The 20863-nt window shown below is 40.9% G+C and overlaps 1 protein-coding gene across 1 annotated transcript in view; it reads right to left on the bottom strand.

Moving 5' to 3' along the window:
• The window catches only part of LOC124556213, a 152881-nt gene extending 135628 nt beyond the window's left edge, over positions 1-17253 (bottom strand). Inside the window, exon 1 of the mRNA XM_047130201.1 lies at positions 17220-17253. Within this exon, the coding sequence (XP_046986157.1) occupies positions 17220-17253 (34 nt within the window). The remainder of the gene's footprint in view (positions 1-17219) is intronic.
• Between the last annotated feature and the right edge of the window lie 3610 nt (positions 17254-20863).

The raw sequence follows: 20863 nt of genomic DNA on the forward strand, positions 1-20863 counted from the left end.
TGCAACGACAAGAGGCAGAGCTAAGCACTATCTGTCGGCGAATTAAGGGAGCTATAAAGTTTCATTTAGTTGCACATTTGTTCGCTTGAGGCGCTGTTGACTAGGCGTCAGCGTCAGTTGATGCTAAGATGGCGACCGCTCAACAGAAAGCTTTTTGTGTTATTGAGTACGGCAGACGTGAATCGACGACAGTTGTTCAGCGCGCATTTCGAACGAAGTATGGTGTTAAACCTCCTGATAGGTGTTGTATTAAACGTTGGTATAAACAGTTTACAGAGAATGGGTGTTTGGCAAAGGGAAAAGTTCTGGACGGCCGAGAACGAGTGATGAAAATATAGCACGCATCCAGCAAGCATTTGTTCGCAGCCCAGGAAAATCGACTCGCAGAGCTAGCAGAGAGCTGCAAATTCCACAATCAACTGTATGGAGAGTCCTACGAAAAAGGTTAGTTATGAAACCTTATCGTCTGAAATTGGTTCAAGGCAGGCAGCCCGTGACAGAGCACTTCATCACTGGCCTCCAAGAAGCCCTGATCTTACCCCCTGCGATTTTTTCTTATGGGGGTATGTTAAGGATATGGTGTTTCGGCCACCTCTCCCAGCCACAATTGATGATTTGAAACGAGAAATAACAGCAGCTATCCAAACTGTTACGCCTGATATGCTACAGAGAGTGTGGAATGAGTTGGAGTATCGGGTTGATATTGCTCGAGTGTCTGGAGGGGGCCATATTGAACATCTATGAACCTGTTTTTGAGTGAAAAAAAACCTTTGTAAATACTCTTTGTAATGATGTATAACAGAAGGTTATATTATGTTTCTTTCATTAAATACACATTTTTAAAGTTGTGGTATTCTTTTTGAAACACCCTGTATTTTACAGGAAGAATTTTAGATAGGTATTAGGATTCGAGAATATATCTTCTCTGTATTTGTCAAATTACTGGCTGGTGAAAGAAATAGGCGATTCAAATGTGGATTTAAGTTATGACTTAAAAATGAAATTAGACATTATTAAAAAACACTTAACAAAATAAGGAAAGAGCTGCTTTCTACAGGTAACTGTATGTAAAAAGTTAGTAAAGATTTTGTACAACAATGTTTACCTGTCTTATTTGCTTACCTACCAAAAATCCTAAAGCGAATCCTATATACAACGACTTACATGCATGTATTTCGGATTTGGGATGTGGGTGGTTGGATGACCTTGAACAGAAATTGATACTAGGTTGTTAAATGCGTAGCGACCCCGTTTCATTTCCTATATGAAGTAGGAGGGAGGTGTCGTTTAAGATGGAGGAAAATAAAATATATGTACTGATTGCATGGGGTTTCGCCTATCGTGCTGCACGTATAGGTTTTTGGAAACATGATCGTGTCCGCTTTGAAAGACATGTAGCAAACATGTTTGAAATTATATCTCCTGTGCTTGAGAAAGGTCATAGACGTAGGAGATGTGCATAGCTACATACCGTCTAAGTAGGAGCTAGATAGGAAGAAAGAAAACCACAGCATGTGGGGTAAAACATTCATTTATTATCATTAATCCAACTTAAAAGTAATTTTACATTTTCATAAGCAGGCACAACACTATTTTCACACACCTTCTTCTTCTTGAGCTGATGGGCAGCAGACCACCAGTAAAATTAGAGAACTTGAATAGATGCAAGCTTGAAGATTCGTGCAGCCATGTGATCTTCTCCCCGCCTTTGACGTAGATGATGGTTTCAAGATGATCTTATATTCGAAGTGACGTCATCATTTCTTTATAAGGTATACCAGCATCGTCCCAGTGGTATCCACAAAAGAAACGTGTTAACCACTTTGCACTCCTCCGTGTTTTAGCACAATTAACATCCTTGAAAGGGATCGGTGATGCAATTCTTGCTGAGAATGTTTCTATTACACCAGCACGTTCTGTGTACTCTATGAATGCAACTTCTTTAAATATAAATTTTCTTCACTCATCATCACAGAAACCTTGAATGTCGGCAACGACGTTCATGCTGCAAGTTGTCATTATAAAATGCTCTGAGTACGCCACAGCACTTGAGCATTTATAGAGCACGCTGCACAACACCAGTAAGTGTGCAATAGATAAACACACGGTCGTGTAGAACTAGAGCATACGCTGCGGTATGTTCTGGGAATCTTTATGAGGATTCAAATTCGATTCACACATCTATTAGCCTGATTTAATAATGTCATTCTGTTTACAACAATCCATTATGATGATTGCTCCTAGTTCCTTGAATTTCCATTGAGTGAGTAGGCATCCTTCCTCTTCAACAGCTTCATAGTAAGAAGCATTATTCACACATCTATTAGCCTGATTTAATAATGTCGATTTGCTTACAACAATCCATTATGATGATTTGTCCTAGCTCCCTGAATTTCCATTGAGTGAGTAGGCATCCTTCCTTTTCAACACCTTCATAGTAAGAAACATGGAACCTTGCATACATGCCAAATGCCAGATTGAATACATTCTGGTCCCACTGTAGCAGTAAATTGTTATACGGATTCTGAATTCTGGTAGGCTCTGGCATTAGTTAAATTACAGTTGTCAAATACGGTGGAATCATTTGCTAAATTTCCCCTTCTATTGGTCTGAAATGCAAATATGATAAATCTCGGTGTTTCCAGCTGCACGGGGGTTTTTATGTGCTAGTTGTCGGTAGCACCTGCTACTCAAAAACCTCCAATAAGCGGAAATTTAATGACAAATATGTACCTGCATTCAGAACTTTTAAAAGTATCAAACGTTCCTCGTCTGTCACACTGATGTGTGGCATTTTCCATATAATTTTATTGATGATGATCTGATTCTCCTCTTGAACTCCTTGAATGTTTGAGTTGCTATCCGTTGCACTCCGTACCAGAATAAGCTCCTGTTTAGCATTCATAATAATTAGCAGCACGTACTCAAAGTACCCCATAAGTACATTTGGAGGTATGCATCAGCAAATCTACGGTACTCCTCTGGTGTTCTGCCCATAGGCTCGTCTATGAACCACCCTGCATTTTCTAAACCATTGAGATCCGAGGCTGAGGATGAGACATACGTATGTTTTAAGGGTTGATGTTATACTGACATTACGTGTACGATCAATCTCTACCCCATTAAGTTCATATCGTGTTTCCTGGAACAGGAGAGTGTTATGTGTAAGCTTTGATCCCACAGTATGACTACCGTCTTTTTTCTTAAATGATTCATCGAAATATCTGAAGCTCCTATATGGAAGAGCTAAGATTTAAAGCATCTCGGTATTGGATGACAGTCTTAATTTCATCGTTCTTGTTACATGTCGCTGAAGCATAATGTTTATGCGAGAAGAATTCATAGCGTATGATTCGTTCATCATATTCCACTTGGTGACATACACTGAGCGGCGACGTCATTGCGAGGTTTCAAGCCTACCGACTTAAGAAATTTGTAGTTAGCACATGTTATCGTCTTGCGGTTCTGCTGCGAAGTGCTGTGCTGTGCGCTGTGTGCGCTGGTTTAATACATTACGCTCATCCTGTCTCAGATGTATCGCACAATGATTTTCTCACCATGAAAGTAAACAAGTTGGTTAATCTGGTCCACAGTACGAAGCTCCAGAAATTGTAATGTCTGAATTGTCACCGGAAGGTATATAGCATTGGTAGGAGTCTCTACAATCTTATACCTGTTCCAACTGATGGGAAGAATCCGTAAACTGAATGAACCAATCTATCGCTGAGCTATGAGTTCGTTGCATTGTTACACTCAACACGAATTGTACTGACAGGGAGAATATCCACTGGGATCCGCCTTCAAAACCTGTTTTTTGTGAAACCCAGTATTGGGTCTACTGAAACTTTCTTCTTAAAGTCAATCCTTATTTCAGATTTAAGTGTACTGATGTTTGCACCGAGCTCAATCCCTTTTCCACACTGTTTTAAAACTTCAATATCGTATGCATTAGGTTCAATTTCCTCAATTTCGTTTTTATCACTAATTTCCAACCTCTGTGATATTTGGTATTGCGTTGTATGTCTCCAGTCTAATCAGTACGATAGTCCAACCTCCAATGCTTAAATCAGTTGGTGGGAAGTAATTCGTACGTAATGCAGACGATCGTTCTTTAAAAGTCAGTGTGTGCGATATTGCATCTACTGGTGAATGGATGTTAATACCCGTCCTTATACACCATTCTTAAACGTCAGGAAGAGCATGATGCATAGATAGACGCACAGGAATATATTAAAGTCTTGGTAGCGTCGAAAATTGTAGAACACATTTCTTCCCCCTGTGAAGTATCGTTGTAATTCTTATGGAGATTGCAGGTTGTCGAATGAGTCAAAAAAGTAGACTTTATTTGTATTTATTTTTTCAAAATATGTCACCCTGTGAGTTCCAGGTCCTCCTGCTACATCCTGATTCCCAAGTAGTCTTCGGTAACATATCAGCATAAACACACCTCGGAATCCCGGAATGCTGAATTTCTTCTTAACAAACTTCAGCAGATATATATTTGTAAGTGGCCTGTCTGGTAGAAATGCTAGGGGTCTTTTTTTTGTTTATGCAGAGATGTAGTCATATCTTGTGTGGTTTCAAGTATAGCCCTTTTCCGATGACTGCTGACTCCATCATGTGGTTATGTCTTCGTGCCTCCTTCAGTTGCTCCTGAGAGTTTTGTACATACTTGACTCTCGTAGCAATAGCCGCAGCACCCCCAACCAGTGGATCCACCGCTGAGAGACCGGCTAGAAAGGGAGTGAGGTAGGCGATAATTCCACCCTGCTTCTTGGGGATTGGTAGAACCCTGGGTGGGGTAATCTACCTTTTTTCCGCTGCTTTCTGCTTTAGGGCACTTTTAGCTACATACAGTGCTGCCAGAATACAGTTTTTCATGCACTCTTTGGTTGTTGTCTTCCTTAGCGCTCTACGTGCAGCGCACATAACTTTGCTGAACTTCTTCACACCCAAGCCCAACTTAACCATACAAAATTTTTTCAATTGCAAATTCTGCAATGCGTTGACCTATATCGATATCCCTCCATCCACATATTGCCTTAGCTTTATCAGCTAAAATTCGATCGGCGATGTGGCGATCTTTATTTGCTGCGTATGTGATGTCGTGTTCCATACACACTTCGTGGAGCAGATTGATTCCGTTATCACGGCGTGCCAATCGTTTCTGAAGGTTTGTTCCATGTCCACAGTAGCTATATCCAGGAATATGGAATTCGACTGGTAGATTGTCGAGAAAACCGTCTCCTCCTGTAATGCGTCTCTTATCACGTATGTTTTGCTACTGAGATGGTTGTGGTCTGCGCTCTCTGTTAAATAGCAAATCGTTAGCGTTGATCCATCTGTTTTTAATGTGGGAAAACCAAGCCATTTAACGAACGCTTTATTCCCTCGACGCTGTGGTATGAGCCTTTCTACGAGATACATACCTGGTTTCAAGCTCGTCTGTAACTCTTCTGTGCAAAAGCATCCTGCAGTTTCAGTGCCACTGCTGTCCTTTAAGAAGTATCTTCTAGGATTCCTTCTCTGCACTTTGAAGATCTCGGCTGGCCAGTTTGGCATATATGGCTTCCCAAATGCCGTCTTGCGTTTTGAAATGCGTACTACGTCACTACATCAAATTGCTGTTTGTGTATTTAGCACTTTAAGACGATTGCATGCTGTATCTAGAAGTCTATTATCAAGAACGTCGAGTGGTCTCATTTTTATTGTGCGATTATTTGTGGGGGGTTATCGGTCCATTTGTGTGAGCCACGAGGATTGAATCGCATCCACATTTGGGCTTTCACTGTTCTGCTCAGGTGTTCCACGATACTCGCCTTCAGGTGAATGAATGTCGAGTAGTGATGCATTCCATACAGTGTTGAAATATCCATTGTAAAACTCGCCGCCACGATCTGTTTGAAGATTATCTGGGCTTCGATTCGTCCCCACCTGCAGCAGTCACTCAGACACATGTGCGACATCCTTCCCTGTTTTCGCTTTCACGGGTAATGCCCAGGTAAATTTAGAAAAAGTATCAATGACCATTAAAATATATTTTGGAATCCGTTATTCACACGTGAATATTCCCTTATGTTGACAAGATCCGCCTGCCACAGGTCGTCCAAACGTTTAATCATAATATATCTTCGAGGATATCTTTTGTGTGCTGTTTGGTGGAGTTCTTGAACTACAGTCTCCATACTTATTCGATACCTCTCTCTCTAAGCTCAGAAACTATTGAAACAACTTCATTCAAATGAGCTGTATTAACAGTGGCAGCTGATACCGTGAGCAGTTGTAACCAGTCTATTAGCTCATTTAGGTCGTTATATATACTGCCTGCGGGAGTCGATTGCTACTCTTTTATGCTGAATGCCAATAGCATCACCACCGCTATTTTTTTCACTATCCAGTATAGGTTTTATAATGAATTAGGATTTCAAATTGCTTTGGCTTTTTGCCTTCTTATGCAGATCAGTCAAAAGCAGTATTTCACGACACATTTCCATATCTTTAGGCGAATAATTTACAGTTTTGGCGTCTGAGGAAAATAAGGTTCAGTAGACCGGGTTTCTCTGAAATCGTCTATCACCGATCTTATAGTTTTTTCATTTAAATTTATAGGCTGCATGCCCAACATGTATGGTTTTTCACCACTTACACAAAATGTTTTGTCTATCCTAGCGACGCTGTAACGGTGTTGAAATCGCCAATAGCGTCATCGTTGTCGTTGTGGAATTTCGCTGAAAGTTCATCGAGAGATTCAGTAACTGGTTTAAAGATTTCTCGTAGTCTCCGTTCCCACTTCATCCCCTAATCTCAGCAACCGTATCTTCTCTCGAACAGCCTTCCGTGCCTCAATGACTTTATGCTTACTCGGCATTTTGTTGTATACTAATCGGACTTTTGTGCTGCGTGAGGTTTTATATACCCGCTCTTCTTTTTATGCTGCTCATCTTCTCGGTAACAGTTATTTTATCTTCAGTTAAGTCACCTACTTTCATTTCAATTGCGTTAACCCGTTCATACAATGCCCTATTATCAATAACAGCTATTTCCCCTTCAGTTAAGTGGTTTAATTTCTTCACGACTGTCTTAACCCCATCATTCAGCGCATTGTTCTGTCTCAAAAGGGTATGACAATACGTCTCTAGTTCCCTGCGTATGCCTTCAACTTCACGTTCGAGAGGCTGAATTTTCTCGTCCATGTACAAGCGAATATTTTGTTTATGCACACCCATCCTGTCAAACTACGTTCGTGGCATGCGTCCGAATTTATCCATGGTGAAGTGAATACTGATGTACTCACCTCTTTGCATGGCTATATATAAGAACCTCTAGAAGTTCCGTCTATACCTGCCATCAATCAGTTTTCTAATTTTATCGACAACGAGAAACCCACACTGTGAGCGATTCCAGCAATCTGCACATATCTTTACAAAATCATTGAACGACATATTGCCGACATATTGCAGTTCTAGGCGCTTCAGTCCGGAACTGCGCGACTGCTACGGTCGCAGGTTCGAATCCTGCCTCGGGCATGGATGTGTGTGATGTCCTTAGGTTAGTTAGGTTTAAGTAGTTCTAAGTTCTAGGGGACTGATGACCTCAGATGTTAAGTCTCATAGTGCTCAGAGCCATTTGAACCATTTGAACGACATATTGGTTCCTACATGAGGCTGGTAAATATGTTTCAAATTCAGACTGTCCTGTTTGATGCTATAATTAGGTTTGCATTATCCCTCACCACCTGTTTTGGGATTCTGGAATACGTCTTGCTCAGATAAAATACATTAACAGCTATATGGTGACCGAAACGGAAATAGAGTCGAATTAGATCTTTTGGCGGTGGAGGGATATCACTGCTCTCACATAATGTCGTGTATGTCACACCATCTACACCCTGCAGTATCCTCTATAGTAGTTGATATTTGTGCTGAAACAGTGTTTTTGAAAATATACATACATGCTCAAAGCTGTCTCTACCTGGATGCGTTATCAGTGACATAAGACCATCTGACGACTTACATATGCAAGTTGCGTTTCAGGTATTTGAATCTAACTCTCAAATTCAGCGTGATAGGTGGTTAACCGTTGTATAGAACGTAGCAGAACAACACTGAGGGAAAAAATCGCAACACCAAGAAGGAGTTTTGCGACATAATCGAAAGTTGGTAGGGGTGATTTACATCTGAAAGATGACGTCTGTTCAGATGTTGTGCCAGTCGCGTAACAGTGGCAATAGTAGCGCCACTATGCGGATGTTAATCACGTTTGCTTAAAGTACACGCTGTAACGGTCATGAGCGTTAATTATCGCCTTTAAGGCGATAAAGAGGCCATTGTCAGCACCTTATTGAATTTGAACGAGGTCGCGTAATACGGCTACAGGAAGCTGGATGTTCCTTCTGCGATACTGCAGAAAGACTTTGCAGGAATGTAGCCACTATAAGTGATTGCTGACAGCGCTGGCCACAAGAATGTATGGTCGTAAGAAGACAGGGCACCGGAAGGCCACGTAGCACTGCCGAGTGCGACGGACGACCATCTTGTTTGGCGTATGGCTCCGGCGAATCGAACTGCATTTACAGCAACAATCTGAGCAGCAATTAGCACTACAGTGACACACGCACAACGAACTGCTACAGATAAGTTACTTCAAGGACAGCTCCTAGCCAGACGCCCTGCAGCGTGCATTCCACTGATCACAGACCACCGCCATTTGCGACTTCATTGGAGGACAGGTTGGAGGTCTCCTGCGTTTTCTGATGAAAGCTAGTTCCACTTCGGTTCCAATTATGGCCGTGTATTGGTCAGAAGGAAGCCAGTTAAAGGCCTGCAACCAACATATCTGCCGTCTAGACACACTGGACCTACGCTTGGAGTTATCGACTGAGGTGCGATTTCGTATAAGAGCAGGAGCGCTGTCGTGGTTGTTCCACGCACCCTGATTTCAAATTTGTACGTCAGTCTCGTGATTTGACCTGTTGTGCTGCCATTCATGAACAGAATTCCAGGGGGTGTTTTTCAACAGGATAACGCTCTCCCATTCACTGTTATCGTAACCTAACATGCTCTACAGAGTATAGACATGTTGCCTTGGCCTGCTAGATCACTAGGTCTACCTGCAATCGAACACATATGGGACATCATGCTAGTGGTAGTGAATCTCTTTTACCCAATCGACTTCTTGGTTGACTGTCACTTTTATTAGTGTAAGCGAAATTCAAATAACAGAAATGAAATACAACAGAAGGAATGCATGTGCTTGAATGAATACAAAACTGGACTCTACTCAGCATCTTCATCGCAATGAAAGATTGCGACGGGAATTGAAGAGCAATCTTGAGATAAACTTGACCTTCAGACTGAAAATAAGGGGCGTTTAAAATTATTAAAATTATGTTAGTAAGAAGCACACGACAGAATAAAAGTTAAAGATAAGCAAAGGAAAGATGAGAGCAGTAAACGCTATTTTCATTCTTCTGTTTGTTGCTTTTCCTACCCATTTAATCACTTTATTCAACGGACCTTAATATAAAGACTCATCTACAGGTTGTATTGCTCCATTGCTTACTTGTAATATTTTATGTTTGGTTTGCTTGTTATATTTACACTGTTTTAGACTTATTGTAATTTAGTTTCCATCCTACTTTCAAACTTGCTATTCTTTATTGAAGCTTATTTGTGGGCAGTAATGTATAAAGTTGTGTTATGCAAAACTGAAACATCGTTGAGGTGGGTAAAAAACGTAAAATACCCTTCTAACATAAATACACATATACGGTAAGCAGCTATATTATTAGAATTAGCCACCTCCTTCAACTGAGGACAGCACTAGAATAAATTTCGCATACCTGAAATCGTTTATCAGTGAAACTGAATGACACTAGGTGGCGGCCTAATATGGCTGAAAGTTTCAGAACACAGTCTGTACATTTATGGCACACCCGCCAGGTTAGCCGACAGCGCTAATGCGCTGCTTCCTGGACTCTGGTAGGCGCACCGGTCCCAGATCGAATCCGCCCTGCGGATTACCGACGTACGTCGGTGTGCCGGCCAGCCTGGATGTGGTTTTTACGCTGTTTTCCACATCCCGCTAGGTGAATATCGGGCTGGTCCCCACGTTCCGCCTCAGTCACACGACTCGCTGACATCTGAAAACGTTCGCACTATTCCATGAATTACACAAGATGCAGACAGCAGGGGTACACTAATTCCGCCCAGGGGGGTACAGGGTGGCGGCAGGATGTGCATCTGGCCACCCCTTTCCACTAACCTTGCCAAATCCGTTCCTAACAATGCCGACCCTGCGTCAGCGCGGGACATGGCACCAGTGAAAGAAGAAGAAGAATGAAGAAGACTGTACATTTATGGCACATAAGTGTTCTCACCGCAGGACTCAGCATTAAAATATTAGGAGAGAGGTTCCTGCCAATACAAAAAATATTTAGCTGGATCAATCGTAAGGACACATTACCAATTTTGCATATGTCATAATCATTTCATTTCTTCATTGTACTGCAAGTGTCAGATGTTCGTATTAGAATTTTACGGTCAAAGTATAGGCATGTTAAAATTATTCACATACCTTTTATTATGAATGCAATTTGAAAAGCAGCTGTCCGTTTCCGAATATACTTCTAAAAAATTGTTCAAATAGCTCTGAGCACTATGGGACTTAACATCTGTGGTCATCAGTCCCCTAGAACTTAGAACTACTTAAACCTAACTAACCTAAGGACATAACACACATCCATGCCCGAGGCAGGATTCGAACCTGCGACCGTAGCAGTCGCGCGGTTCCGGACTGAGCGCCTAGAACCGTTAGACCACCGCGGCCGGCTATACTTCTACGTTTCCAGTACTGTTACTGATAAACCGGTCAGTTATGGAACCTCCATAACTAAATGGTACTCATCCCATTCTTACAAAGTCTAGTTCTATGGTCCTTTCCCAGCTGAGTGCTCGGAATCTCAGTGAATACTTTTGACACACTATTTGGTGAATAATTCCTGCAACCATGACCAGAAGAATTGTTTGTAAGGGAAGAAGGAGAAAATGTTTACCTGTCATGTATACTCTACACAGAAGAGGATGAGATGTTCACGAAGTACAATTACAATGCCAGTGGAAGTAGGGGAGGATATGGTAGTGCGCTGAGATGTTTCGGCGGTGCATTTTGCCAGATAGTAAATATGCTTGCTAATTTTTCGTAGTTCCGGCTGTACTTTTGAAGATCAAATACTATATAGATTTTAGATGAAATTTCACAAACATATGTTACACTTTCCTGTGTTAAAGTAGTGAAACCGTGTAGGGTAGCAGATGTCGAAGACAAGCCAAGTGAGAGAACATATCACTAACTACGAAGCTTACTAATGAGGCGAGTACATGTTTAACGATACAAAGAATATTCCACTATCTCTGTTTCGACTGTCATAATTTCCCTTTACTGTTCCTTTGCGTATAATCTATTTCAAACTTCTTGCTTTGTATCGAGTAAAATACAGAAACAAGAGATGCGTTCGAAGTATACTGGTCGAATACATTGACCAATTTGAAACCAATATAAATTCCTTGGAGAGGAATCAACACTGTTGTGGCGCCAAAACAGGAATAATGTAATAAAGTTTCATGATATTTTTAGTTCGCACCACAACAGCTAATCTCAGATACCGGTGTCTGAGATTATTTTCTGTCAACATGTGGCAGCTGAGGTCAGTAAGTTAGAAGACTGCGAAAATAATTCTCTGCATCTACGTAAGTCAATCGATCATTCTCTGTCTTTATGATCGCGTGTTTATTTTTGTCCCCTGTCTTTAACTGTAAGTATGAGCTTTCCTTTGAACTGCTTCGTGCAATTCCACACGTACGAAAAAAAGTGTGGAATTTCAACTCGATGATTCATTTAAGATCTTCGGGAAGTACTGATAGTGCCGTGATGCCTTGCTGATACAGTATTTGCGAAGGACACATGGTATTATAAAATTATTGTTTGAAATAATTTTCACTATAGTCTACGATCTGAAATTATGTTATCGTAATTGAGTACCAAGCCTCAAATACTGTACGGATATCTTATGATATATCCTAAAGTCAGGTACAGCTACTTTTTACTCAAATATTCTTAATGGTTATCCAAATTAGAACACGACGCTATAAACATCCACTCCCTTCCTACGCGATGGGATCGGTTATTCAATGTCAGTGGTATTTATTTATGTGTAAATTGTACCGTTCCACATAAACTGTAATGATAAGGTAGTTATTAAAATTTCATTACATACAACTGTTGTCTCCTCTTCATTTGGGCACACCTTATATACATCTCCACAGTGCTTGCAGGGGATTTTATACACAACATACTGTAGCATCTATTATACCCATACCCTCAGACGAGCTTGTGCTCCGTCTCTGATGATCTCGTTGTCTACGAGACTTTATATACTAAATTCCTCCTCCTCCTCCCACCACAAGAGCTCTTAGGTTTAATATATTAAATGGGCATGTTTAAGGTAAATATGTTAGAAAGTTGTGATTCTCGATTGACAAAATTTTCGTAACATTATCTTCCAGATTTTCAGTTGAGTCAAATTAATGAAAAAGCAGCTATTACGCACAAATTTTCAGCACCTCGACATCCTACTTCCATTTGGAGCAATTTACAATAGTAATTTCTAAGAATATTTCTTCTGGATTCGAAAAATATGTTTTTCTCAGTAATTTCCAACCATTAGATACTGTTACTTTAGATTTCTTAGAATCACTTATGCAATAATTTTTGAGAGAAAAATCAACCAAAACGGTGCAATACAACTTGTAAGAAAACTTAGCTACAGTGAGCGAATTGTACTTCCAGAAACGAGTGGAATTACAGCCTACTGCTGCTGTGGAAGCGTGCAGGAACGTGCTTGTGGAGAAGGCGGGTCCGAGAAGCGTTAAGTCAGCCACACACAGGCGCGCATCACTCGGTATGCAGAGCGAAACCCAAAGAAACACTACTAACTTGTGGTTTAACAAAAATTCGTACTTCAACACATTTGCTCGCACAGAATATAGCGGTGCTTGCAGCTTTTCGTTTGAGGCGCGTCGGGACCGTTGCACGCAGAATACAAATGTCTGGCAGTCGTAGCCACCTGAGCATCACAATACAGCCTGGTCAAACTCTACATTCTTACTCGACAACATTCGCTAACTTTTTTCAGCACCTAAGCATGATCCACTGTATTCGGAAAGGAAAATATAAGATGAATAATGTCTTCTCTGTAATGATACGAATGTGTGATAGATCGACGATCAAACCATCCTGTATCACACAGTGCCCAGAACACCGATAGTATTTCAAACACGAAATATAAGCCATTTCCCATTCTAATCTGTCTCAATGACGGAATAATTCTTCTAGATGGAGTAATGACATGTTTCTGTCAACTGTGAATGAACGTGGATGATTGACTTTACAACAGGGGCATCTGATTAAGCCGAATAGTGTATACCATGAGAAAGATAAATAGAGATGGGCATATCTTGTTCTTGAGGGAGTGGTTCAACATCAGAGAGTTTCCTGCAACTGCTGACTCCATGTTAAACGCTACATTTTATAATTATATTGTAGTTTTACTTACACAACCAGTTTCGACTCAATACGAGTCGCTTGTAGATGTATTAAGGGTTTATACCGAGGTGGATACTGCAACATAAAATATGTAACCGCGAACTACAAATATCGATTAAAGCAGGAGTACACATTAGTTTTCGATAATACAGCAAATAATTTTCTGAGAAAGGTGCAAATCGTATTGTGTTGATTACTTTACCATAAGGAAAATGGAGGATAAACTCTTAGTTCTATTGAGGCACAGTACAAAGAAGTTCTGTGTAGAATTGGTAGCTGACCTGAAGATTAATACCTAAGATACATTAGCAGGGTTATGCAGAAATATAACTCAATTTATTTACTTCGTGGTTTGTAAGCAAGATCACATCCTGATTGATAATTATTCAAGGGAATATTCGATAGAACTAGCTTTTTTGCTGTATACGACTTCCCCAAATAATTTGATTTAGGAAGGAAGATTAAGATTTAACGCCCCGTCGATATCGAGATCGTTAGAGATGGAGCACAAACTCTGACTATTTCAGCGAAGGGGGAGGATATCGGCCGTGCCCTTTCAAAGGAACCATCGCAGCATCTGCCTGGAGCGATTTATGGATATCGCGGAAAACCTAAATCTGGATGGCCGGACGTGGATATGCAAGGCCAGTGTGCTAACCACTCCGTTACCTCGCTTAGTAATCTAATTAAGTGCGATTTGATTATTATAAGGCAAGTGATACTGTTGCGGCTTGGTTATAAGTTGAAGACATAAATTTGAAATTCGTGAACTGTAACGACCTATTGCTTGGAATGTATGACGTTATCAAAATTACTGAAGACTAATGAAGAGCGACATATCTGTGAGTTGCGATGTCAGGATGGAGTCTTCTTACAAAACTTCTTGTATTTTACACACCACAAAAATTTTTAATTCAATACAAAATTAGAAATCAGGTAACAGTAGTGTTTCGCATAAAATTTTGGTACAACTTATCATAATCCAATTGTGTTTTTTATCAAATCATAAACATTTAATAACACCTTATTTCTTAATGCGCAATATATATCTCCTGAATGTATTTACAGAAAAATGTACATTTAGTAATGTCGCAGAAGGCTAATACAGAAAGGTATCACTTCTATTAAATACGAAACCTGAATCAGTTAGCCCAATATAACATAGCTCTGAAAAAGTTGATTTACATGTGTACCTCTGCACATGTTTCAGTGACACTGTAAAGCAATCTACTGACTAATTTCATACACAGTTCAGGTAAAGTACCTCACAACTATCGTAAATTTCTTAGAGAACTTAAACTTATTAGAGAATGTTGAAAGGCAAAGTAGAAATGTGTATGAAAACGAGATGGAGATTGGTATAAATGTAAGGATGGAAACTGTTACACAGCTGTGGTGCACATTGATATAAGTCACTCAGCTAGAGGAAGTACATAAAATTTTATCTTAAATCTTTTGAGAAAAGTAGAAAAATGCATTCTGTTCTTATTGATTTAGAAAACGCTTTTGCCAGAGTTGAAGTGGAACAAGCTGGTGGGTATTTTGAAGAGGAAAGGCGTAGATTAATAGGAGTGACTACTGATACAGAATCTATATCAACAGCAGAAAGAAAGAATAAGGATTGGATATCAAATGTCAGATTGAAGCAGCATTGGATGGGGTGTTGAACGAGGTTGTTGCCTCTCCCCTTCATTTTCCAACTGGAAGACATCATTGCAGAAGGCTTAGATGGGAAAAGAGTAGTGGGAATTGTTGGAAATAGAGCAGAATGTATAAGATTTGTTGATGACATGGTATTACCTGCAGGAATTGTACGAACTGTAAATAAACTGCTAAAATATCTCAATGAAGCTTGTGTGGGGTATGGAGTGAGAATCAATACAGCAAAACAAAGAGTATGGCGATCGGCAAGGGAAGGAGACTGGGAAATATTAAGATAGGACAAGTTATTATTAATAGGATAAGATTATTTATGTATCTTGGAAGTACGATCACTAAAGACTTGATATGACATCAGGAGGTGAAACAATGCTCTGCTATAGAGGAGCCATTCAATAGAGAGAGGAGTTTATTTATGGCAGACTGGATAAAGATCAGAAGAGAAGACTTGGCAAATGTTTTAAGTGGAATATGGCACTCTATGGGTCAGAAATGTGGACAATGAGACGCAATGATGAAAAAAAGCTAGAAGTATTTAAGATGTGGATGTGGAGAAGAATGGAGAGGATAAGCTAGATGGAAAGAGTGAGTAACGAAAGAGGGGTGAAAAAGGTTGTGGTAGGAGACGACTACTGCAAGTTATACAAGAAAGGAAGTAGAACTGGATGGGGCGTAAATTGAGATAGGGGTGCTTGCTAACGTACGCTTTGGAAGCCCCAGTTTGTGGAAGGAGAAGGGTAGGAAGGAGGAGGTGCAAGGTGACAGATAACATAAAGGGACGCTGAGATTACGCACACCTGAATAAGATGGCAGAAGACAGGACAGCATGGAGGATTATCATGTGAAAACCTGCCTTTGTAAAGGGCACTAATAATGATGATTGTTCCATACAGTAAAATTAAGATTATTTACGAAAATAAAATCCAGTTACTGTTATCTACCATCTAAAATACACTACTGGCCATTAAAATTGCTATACCAAGAAGAAATGCAGATGATAAACGGGTATTCATTGGACAAATATATTATACTAGAACTGACATGTGATTACATTTTCACGCAATTTGGGTGCATAGATCTTGAGAAATCAGTACCAAGAACAACCACCTCTGGCCGTAATAACGGACTTGATACGCCTGGGCATTGAGTCAAACAGAGTTTGGATGGCGTATACAGGTACAGCTACCCATGGAGCTTCAACACGATACCACAGTTCGTCAAGAGTGGTAACTGGCGTATTGTGACGAGCCAGTTGCTCGGCCACCATTGACCAGACGTTTTTAATTGGTGAGTGATCTGAGAATGTGCTGGCCAGGGCAGCAGTCGAACATTTTCTGTATCCAGAAAGGCCCGTACAGGACCTGCAACATGCGGTCGTGCATTATCATGCTGAAATGTAGGGTTTCGCATGGATCGAATGAAGGGTAGAGCCACGGGTCGTAACACATCTGAAATGTAACGTCCACTGTTTAAAGTGCCGTCAATGTGAACAAGAGGTGACCGAGACGTGTAACCAATGGCACCCCATACCATCACGCCGGGTGATACGCCAGTATGGCGATGACGAATACACGCTTCCAATGTGCGTCCACCGCGATGTCGCCAAACACGGATACGACCATCATGATGATGTAAACAGAACCTGGATTCATCCGAAAAAATGACGTTTTGCCACTCATGCACCCAGGTTCATCCTTGAGTACACCATCGCAGCCGCTCCTGCCTGTGAGGCAGCGTCAAGGGTAACCGCAGCCATGGTCTCCGAGCTGATAGTCCATGCTGCTGCAAACGTCGTCGAACTGTTCGTGCAGATGGTTGTTGTCTTGCAAACGTCCCCATCTGTTGACTCAGGGATCGAGACGTGGCTGCACAATCCGTTACAGCCATGCGGATAAGATGCCTGTCATCTCGACTGCTAGTGATACGAGGCCGTTGGGATCCAGCAGCAAGGAAATTACATAAGCGGAACAGAGGCGAATTGAGATCAAGCATCTCGGAATCGGCAAAGCTAGTCGTTTGTTTGCGTGCTTTTGTCATGAGCATATATCGAAGGTGGTTGAAGGACGATGGAACAATACGTACTTGACAAGGTGTCGGACGTCCGCACCGTATCACAGACCGTGCTGTTCGGAGGCTTGCCCACTCTGTAAAGCAGCATAGGTGGCTATTCGTGGCAGATCTGACGACAGAGAACAATGCTGGTGTAGGCACCAGTGTTTCCGAGTACATCTTTCAGCGCATATTGTTGAAAATGGTGCTCCGCAACAGACGACCCCTTCGTCGCCCAATATTGACTAAACGACATAGTCAGTTATGATAGCAGAGGGTACGAGATCACACATATTGGAGTGCGGGTAAGTGTAAACCTGTCGCCTGGTCGGATGAAACAAGTTTCTTGTTACACGAGGTCGACGGTGGGGTGCGGATACATCGTCACCCTAGCAACCATTTTCTCGAAATATGCACAGCGCCACGGATTCAGGACGCTGGAGCAGTATTACGTTACGGAGACATTTACCTGGGGCTTAGTACGACCAGTAGTAGTAATCGAAGGAAGCAAGGCAGGTGTGGTCTATGTGAACATTATTGTGGGCCACTTATTCCCCTTCATGCTTAATGTCATCCCTCCTAGCTATGTCATCTTCCAGAAGGATAACTGTCCGTGTCAGAATATCATAATCATTACACAATGGGTGGAGGAGCATGGTAGGTATTTCACGGTAATGCGTTTCCCGTCAGATTCGCCTGATTTGAACACTATGAATTACATCTGGGACGGTTTTGGGCGCCAGCACCTGGCTCACAAACAATCCGCCTGTAATTTACGAGAGTTCTGTGACCTATTCTTAGACATTTTTTGACATATAAATCGGGAAGCGTACCATGGAAGTAAACCACGTCAGACAGAATAGTTGCTGTATTGCGTTCCAAAGGTGAACCAACAACTATTTAGCATATGATTATAAATTTTTGGCACACATCACAATCTCCTGTAAGCTCTGTTACATCATAGGCATTGCTCTGGAATACAGTTTTGGTTACATTTGACTTTATAAATTCAATATGTATTAGTATGATAGCTAAATGTTCGCCTTCCTCGCTGAGTGGTCATCGTAGATGGCTTCCATGCGGAGGATCTGGGTTCAATTCCCTGTACTGCCAAGGATTTTTCCTTGCGAGGAGGGGAGGGAGGGTACAGGATTGGTACGGGATTCACTCAGGCTCATGATGCTAATTGGGAAGCTACTTGACTGCTCCACTGTCTGGAAAGTCTGCGAAACGGCCGAGAGAGCGGCGTGCTTACCAGGTGCCCCTCGATACTCAGTCCGCATGACGCCTCAAGGCAGAGGATGACACGGCGGCCAGTAGAGAAACCCTAGGCACTCCAAGGCCTGACGAGGTGTTTATTTATAATAGCTAAATATGTCTAAAAACATTAAGCATTCCTATTGCTGTTTTTGAAGACAGATGGCGTATGGCCAAACAGATTAAACCTCCATTCCTTTTGCTAAGGTAATGATGCACGTTCGCATGTTTGAAAAACAGAACGAAAATGTTTCAATCAATTTTCAGCGTGTTTAGTGCACAGTTTCTAAGGGGATGGCCACAGGAGGGATAGTATATGAAGAAATGGAGAGGTGTATAGCTGTACGACTCTACATCACAATACAATCATCGCCCCGGAAAACAGGTAAATCTTTTAACGGTGCAGATCGATAATACTGCTTCTCTGAAATAAAAACCAACTGACAATATTACAATCTAGTATAATCGTTCTGCTGTAGCTTAGTAACACTACGTATTATATTTTCATTCGAAACAAATATTAACAGCATATCAGATTGTCTGCTCATACTTTGAAACAATCATCTATCTATGTCTGACAGAAGAATTGTTCTGCTGTAGCTTAGTAACACTACGTATTATATTTTCATTCGAAACAAATATTAACAGCATATCAGATTGTCTGCTCATACTTTGAAACAATCATCTATCTATGTCTGACAGAAGAATCGTTCTGCTGTAGCTTAGTAACACTACGTATTATATTTTCATTCGAAACAAATATTAACAGCATATCAGATTGTCTGCTCATACTTTGAAACAATCATCTATCTATGTCTGACAGAAGAATCGTTCTGCTGTAGCTTAGTAACACTACGTATTATATTTTCATTCGAAACAAATATTAACAGCATATCAGATTGTCTGCTCATACTTTGAAACAATCATCTATCTATGTCTGACAGAAGAAATAAGTACACAATGTTTAAAAAACTCGGCAACAAATTAAAGCTACCTTTTGTGACATACGGCAGTGTTGAATGCATCAGCTGTATCAGTTCTAACAACTCCGACCAACTGATGTGTATACACCACACTGTATAGCTCATACATGCACCCTAGTATCAACAAGGATTATTCAAAATACAGACCATACGTAGCGTAGGATACAGTGAAATATGCATTTATACATATTATAAAAATGTGTTCAAATGGCTCTGAGCACTAAGGGACTTTAACATCTGAGGTCATCAGTTCCCTAGACTTAGAACCACTTAAACCTAACTAACCGAAGGACAGCACACACATCCATGCCCGAGGCAGGATTCGAAAGTGCGACAGTAGCAGCAGCGCGGTTCCGAACTGACGCGCCTAGAACCGCTCGGCCACAACTCCCGGCCTAAAAATGTATTTATGTATGTATTTACAGTATATGTATGTATATGTGTTCCGCACCTCGTCTTAACCAATTGGGCACATTCCAACAAAACTTGGTACGCATATCACTTACTGTCCGGAAAGAATCGCTGTGGGTGTAAGACCAACCTACTTATCGAAGGGGTGGGGCCTGAAAGTCGAATACCAAAACTTTATTTACTCAGTGTCTGAGAATGAGAGCACTTAGTGACTTGTAACATACCTTTAGGAACATTTTATCGCTGACAACGCCCACAAAATGATGAAAGGAAATAAGTTTAACGATTTCTATAGTTTCGCTGTTGAAGCAGTGAACTGCCGCATCAGGCACGAAGCACTAATTTATTACTTGTTTATTTCTAGATTTACTGGCGACACATTTTTCAGGCAGTATTCGCATATACCACTGAGTGTACCTGTAAAATTACATCATTGTACGACACATAGTTTAGGAGACAAGATGTCATTGTCACTGACGTAGGTAAAAAACTGCTGCATAGCACATGGCATTCGAAATTACTACTTTATACTACTGGCTCCATTCGCAACGCGTTTCGCATATAGTATCCACATGTGCCACTCAACGTACCTACAAAATTATATCATTTTATGACACCTAGTTCAGGGTATACGGCATCATAAACATTGAACTGTGTGAAAACGAAACTGCAGGGCGATTTTCGCTAGAGATACAAATGGAATATGTGTACAGTTATGTTTGAAATATGTTAAATGTATGTGAAGTATATGTCACATTTACATACATACGTTGGCAAAGTAGCGGATACATATTCATTTTAAGCCTCTGGCTCGATTTCAACCAAACTTGATACACTTATTACTTACTATATAGAAAGAAATATTGTGTTGGTAAGAACCAGCGACGTTCAATTTGGGTAGG

This window comes from Schistocerca americana, chromosome X (genome assembly GCF_021461395.2).
Source record: "Schistocerca americana isolate TAMUIC-IGC-003095 chromosome X, iqSchAmer2.1, whole genome shotgun sequence".
Classification (NCBI taxonomy): Eukaryota; Metazoa; Arthropoda; class Insecta; order Orthoptera; family Acrididae; genus Schistocerca; species Schistocerca americana.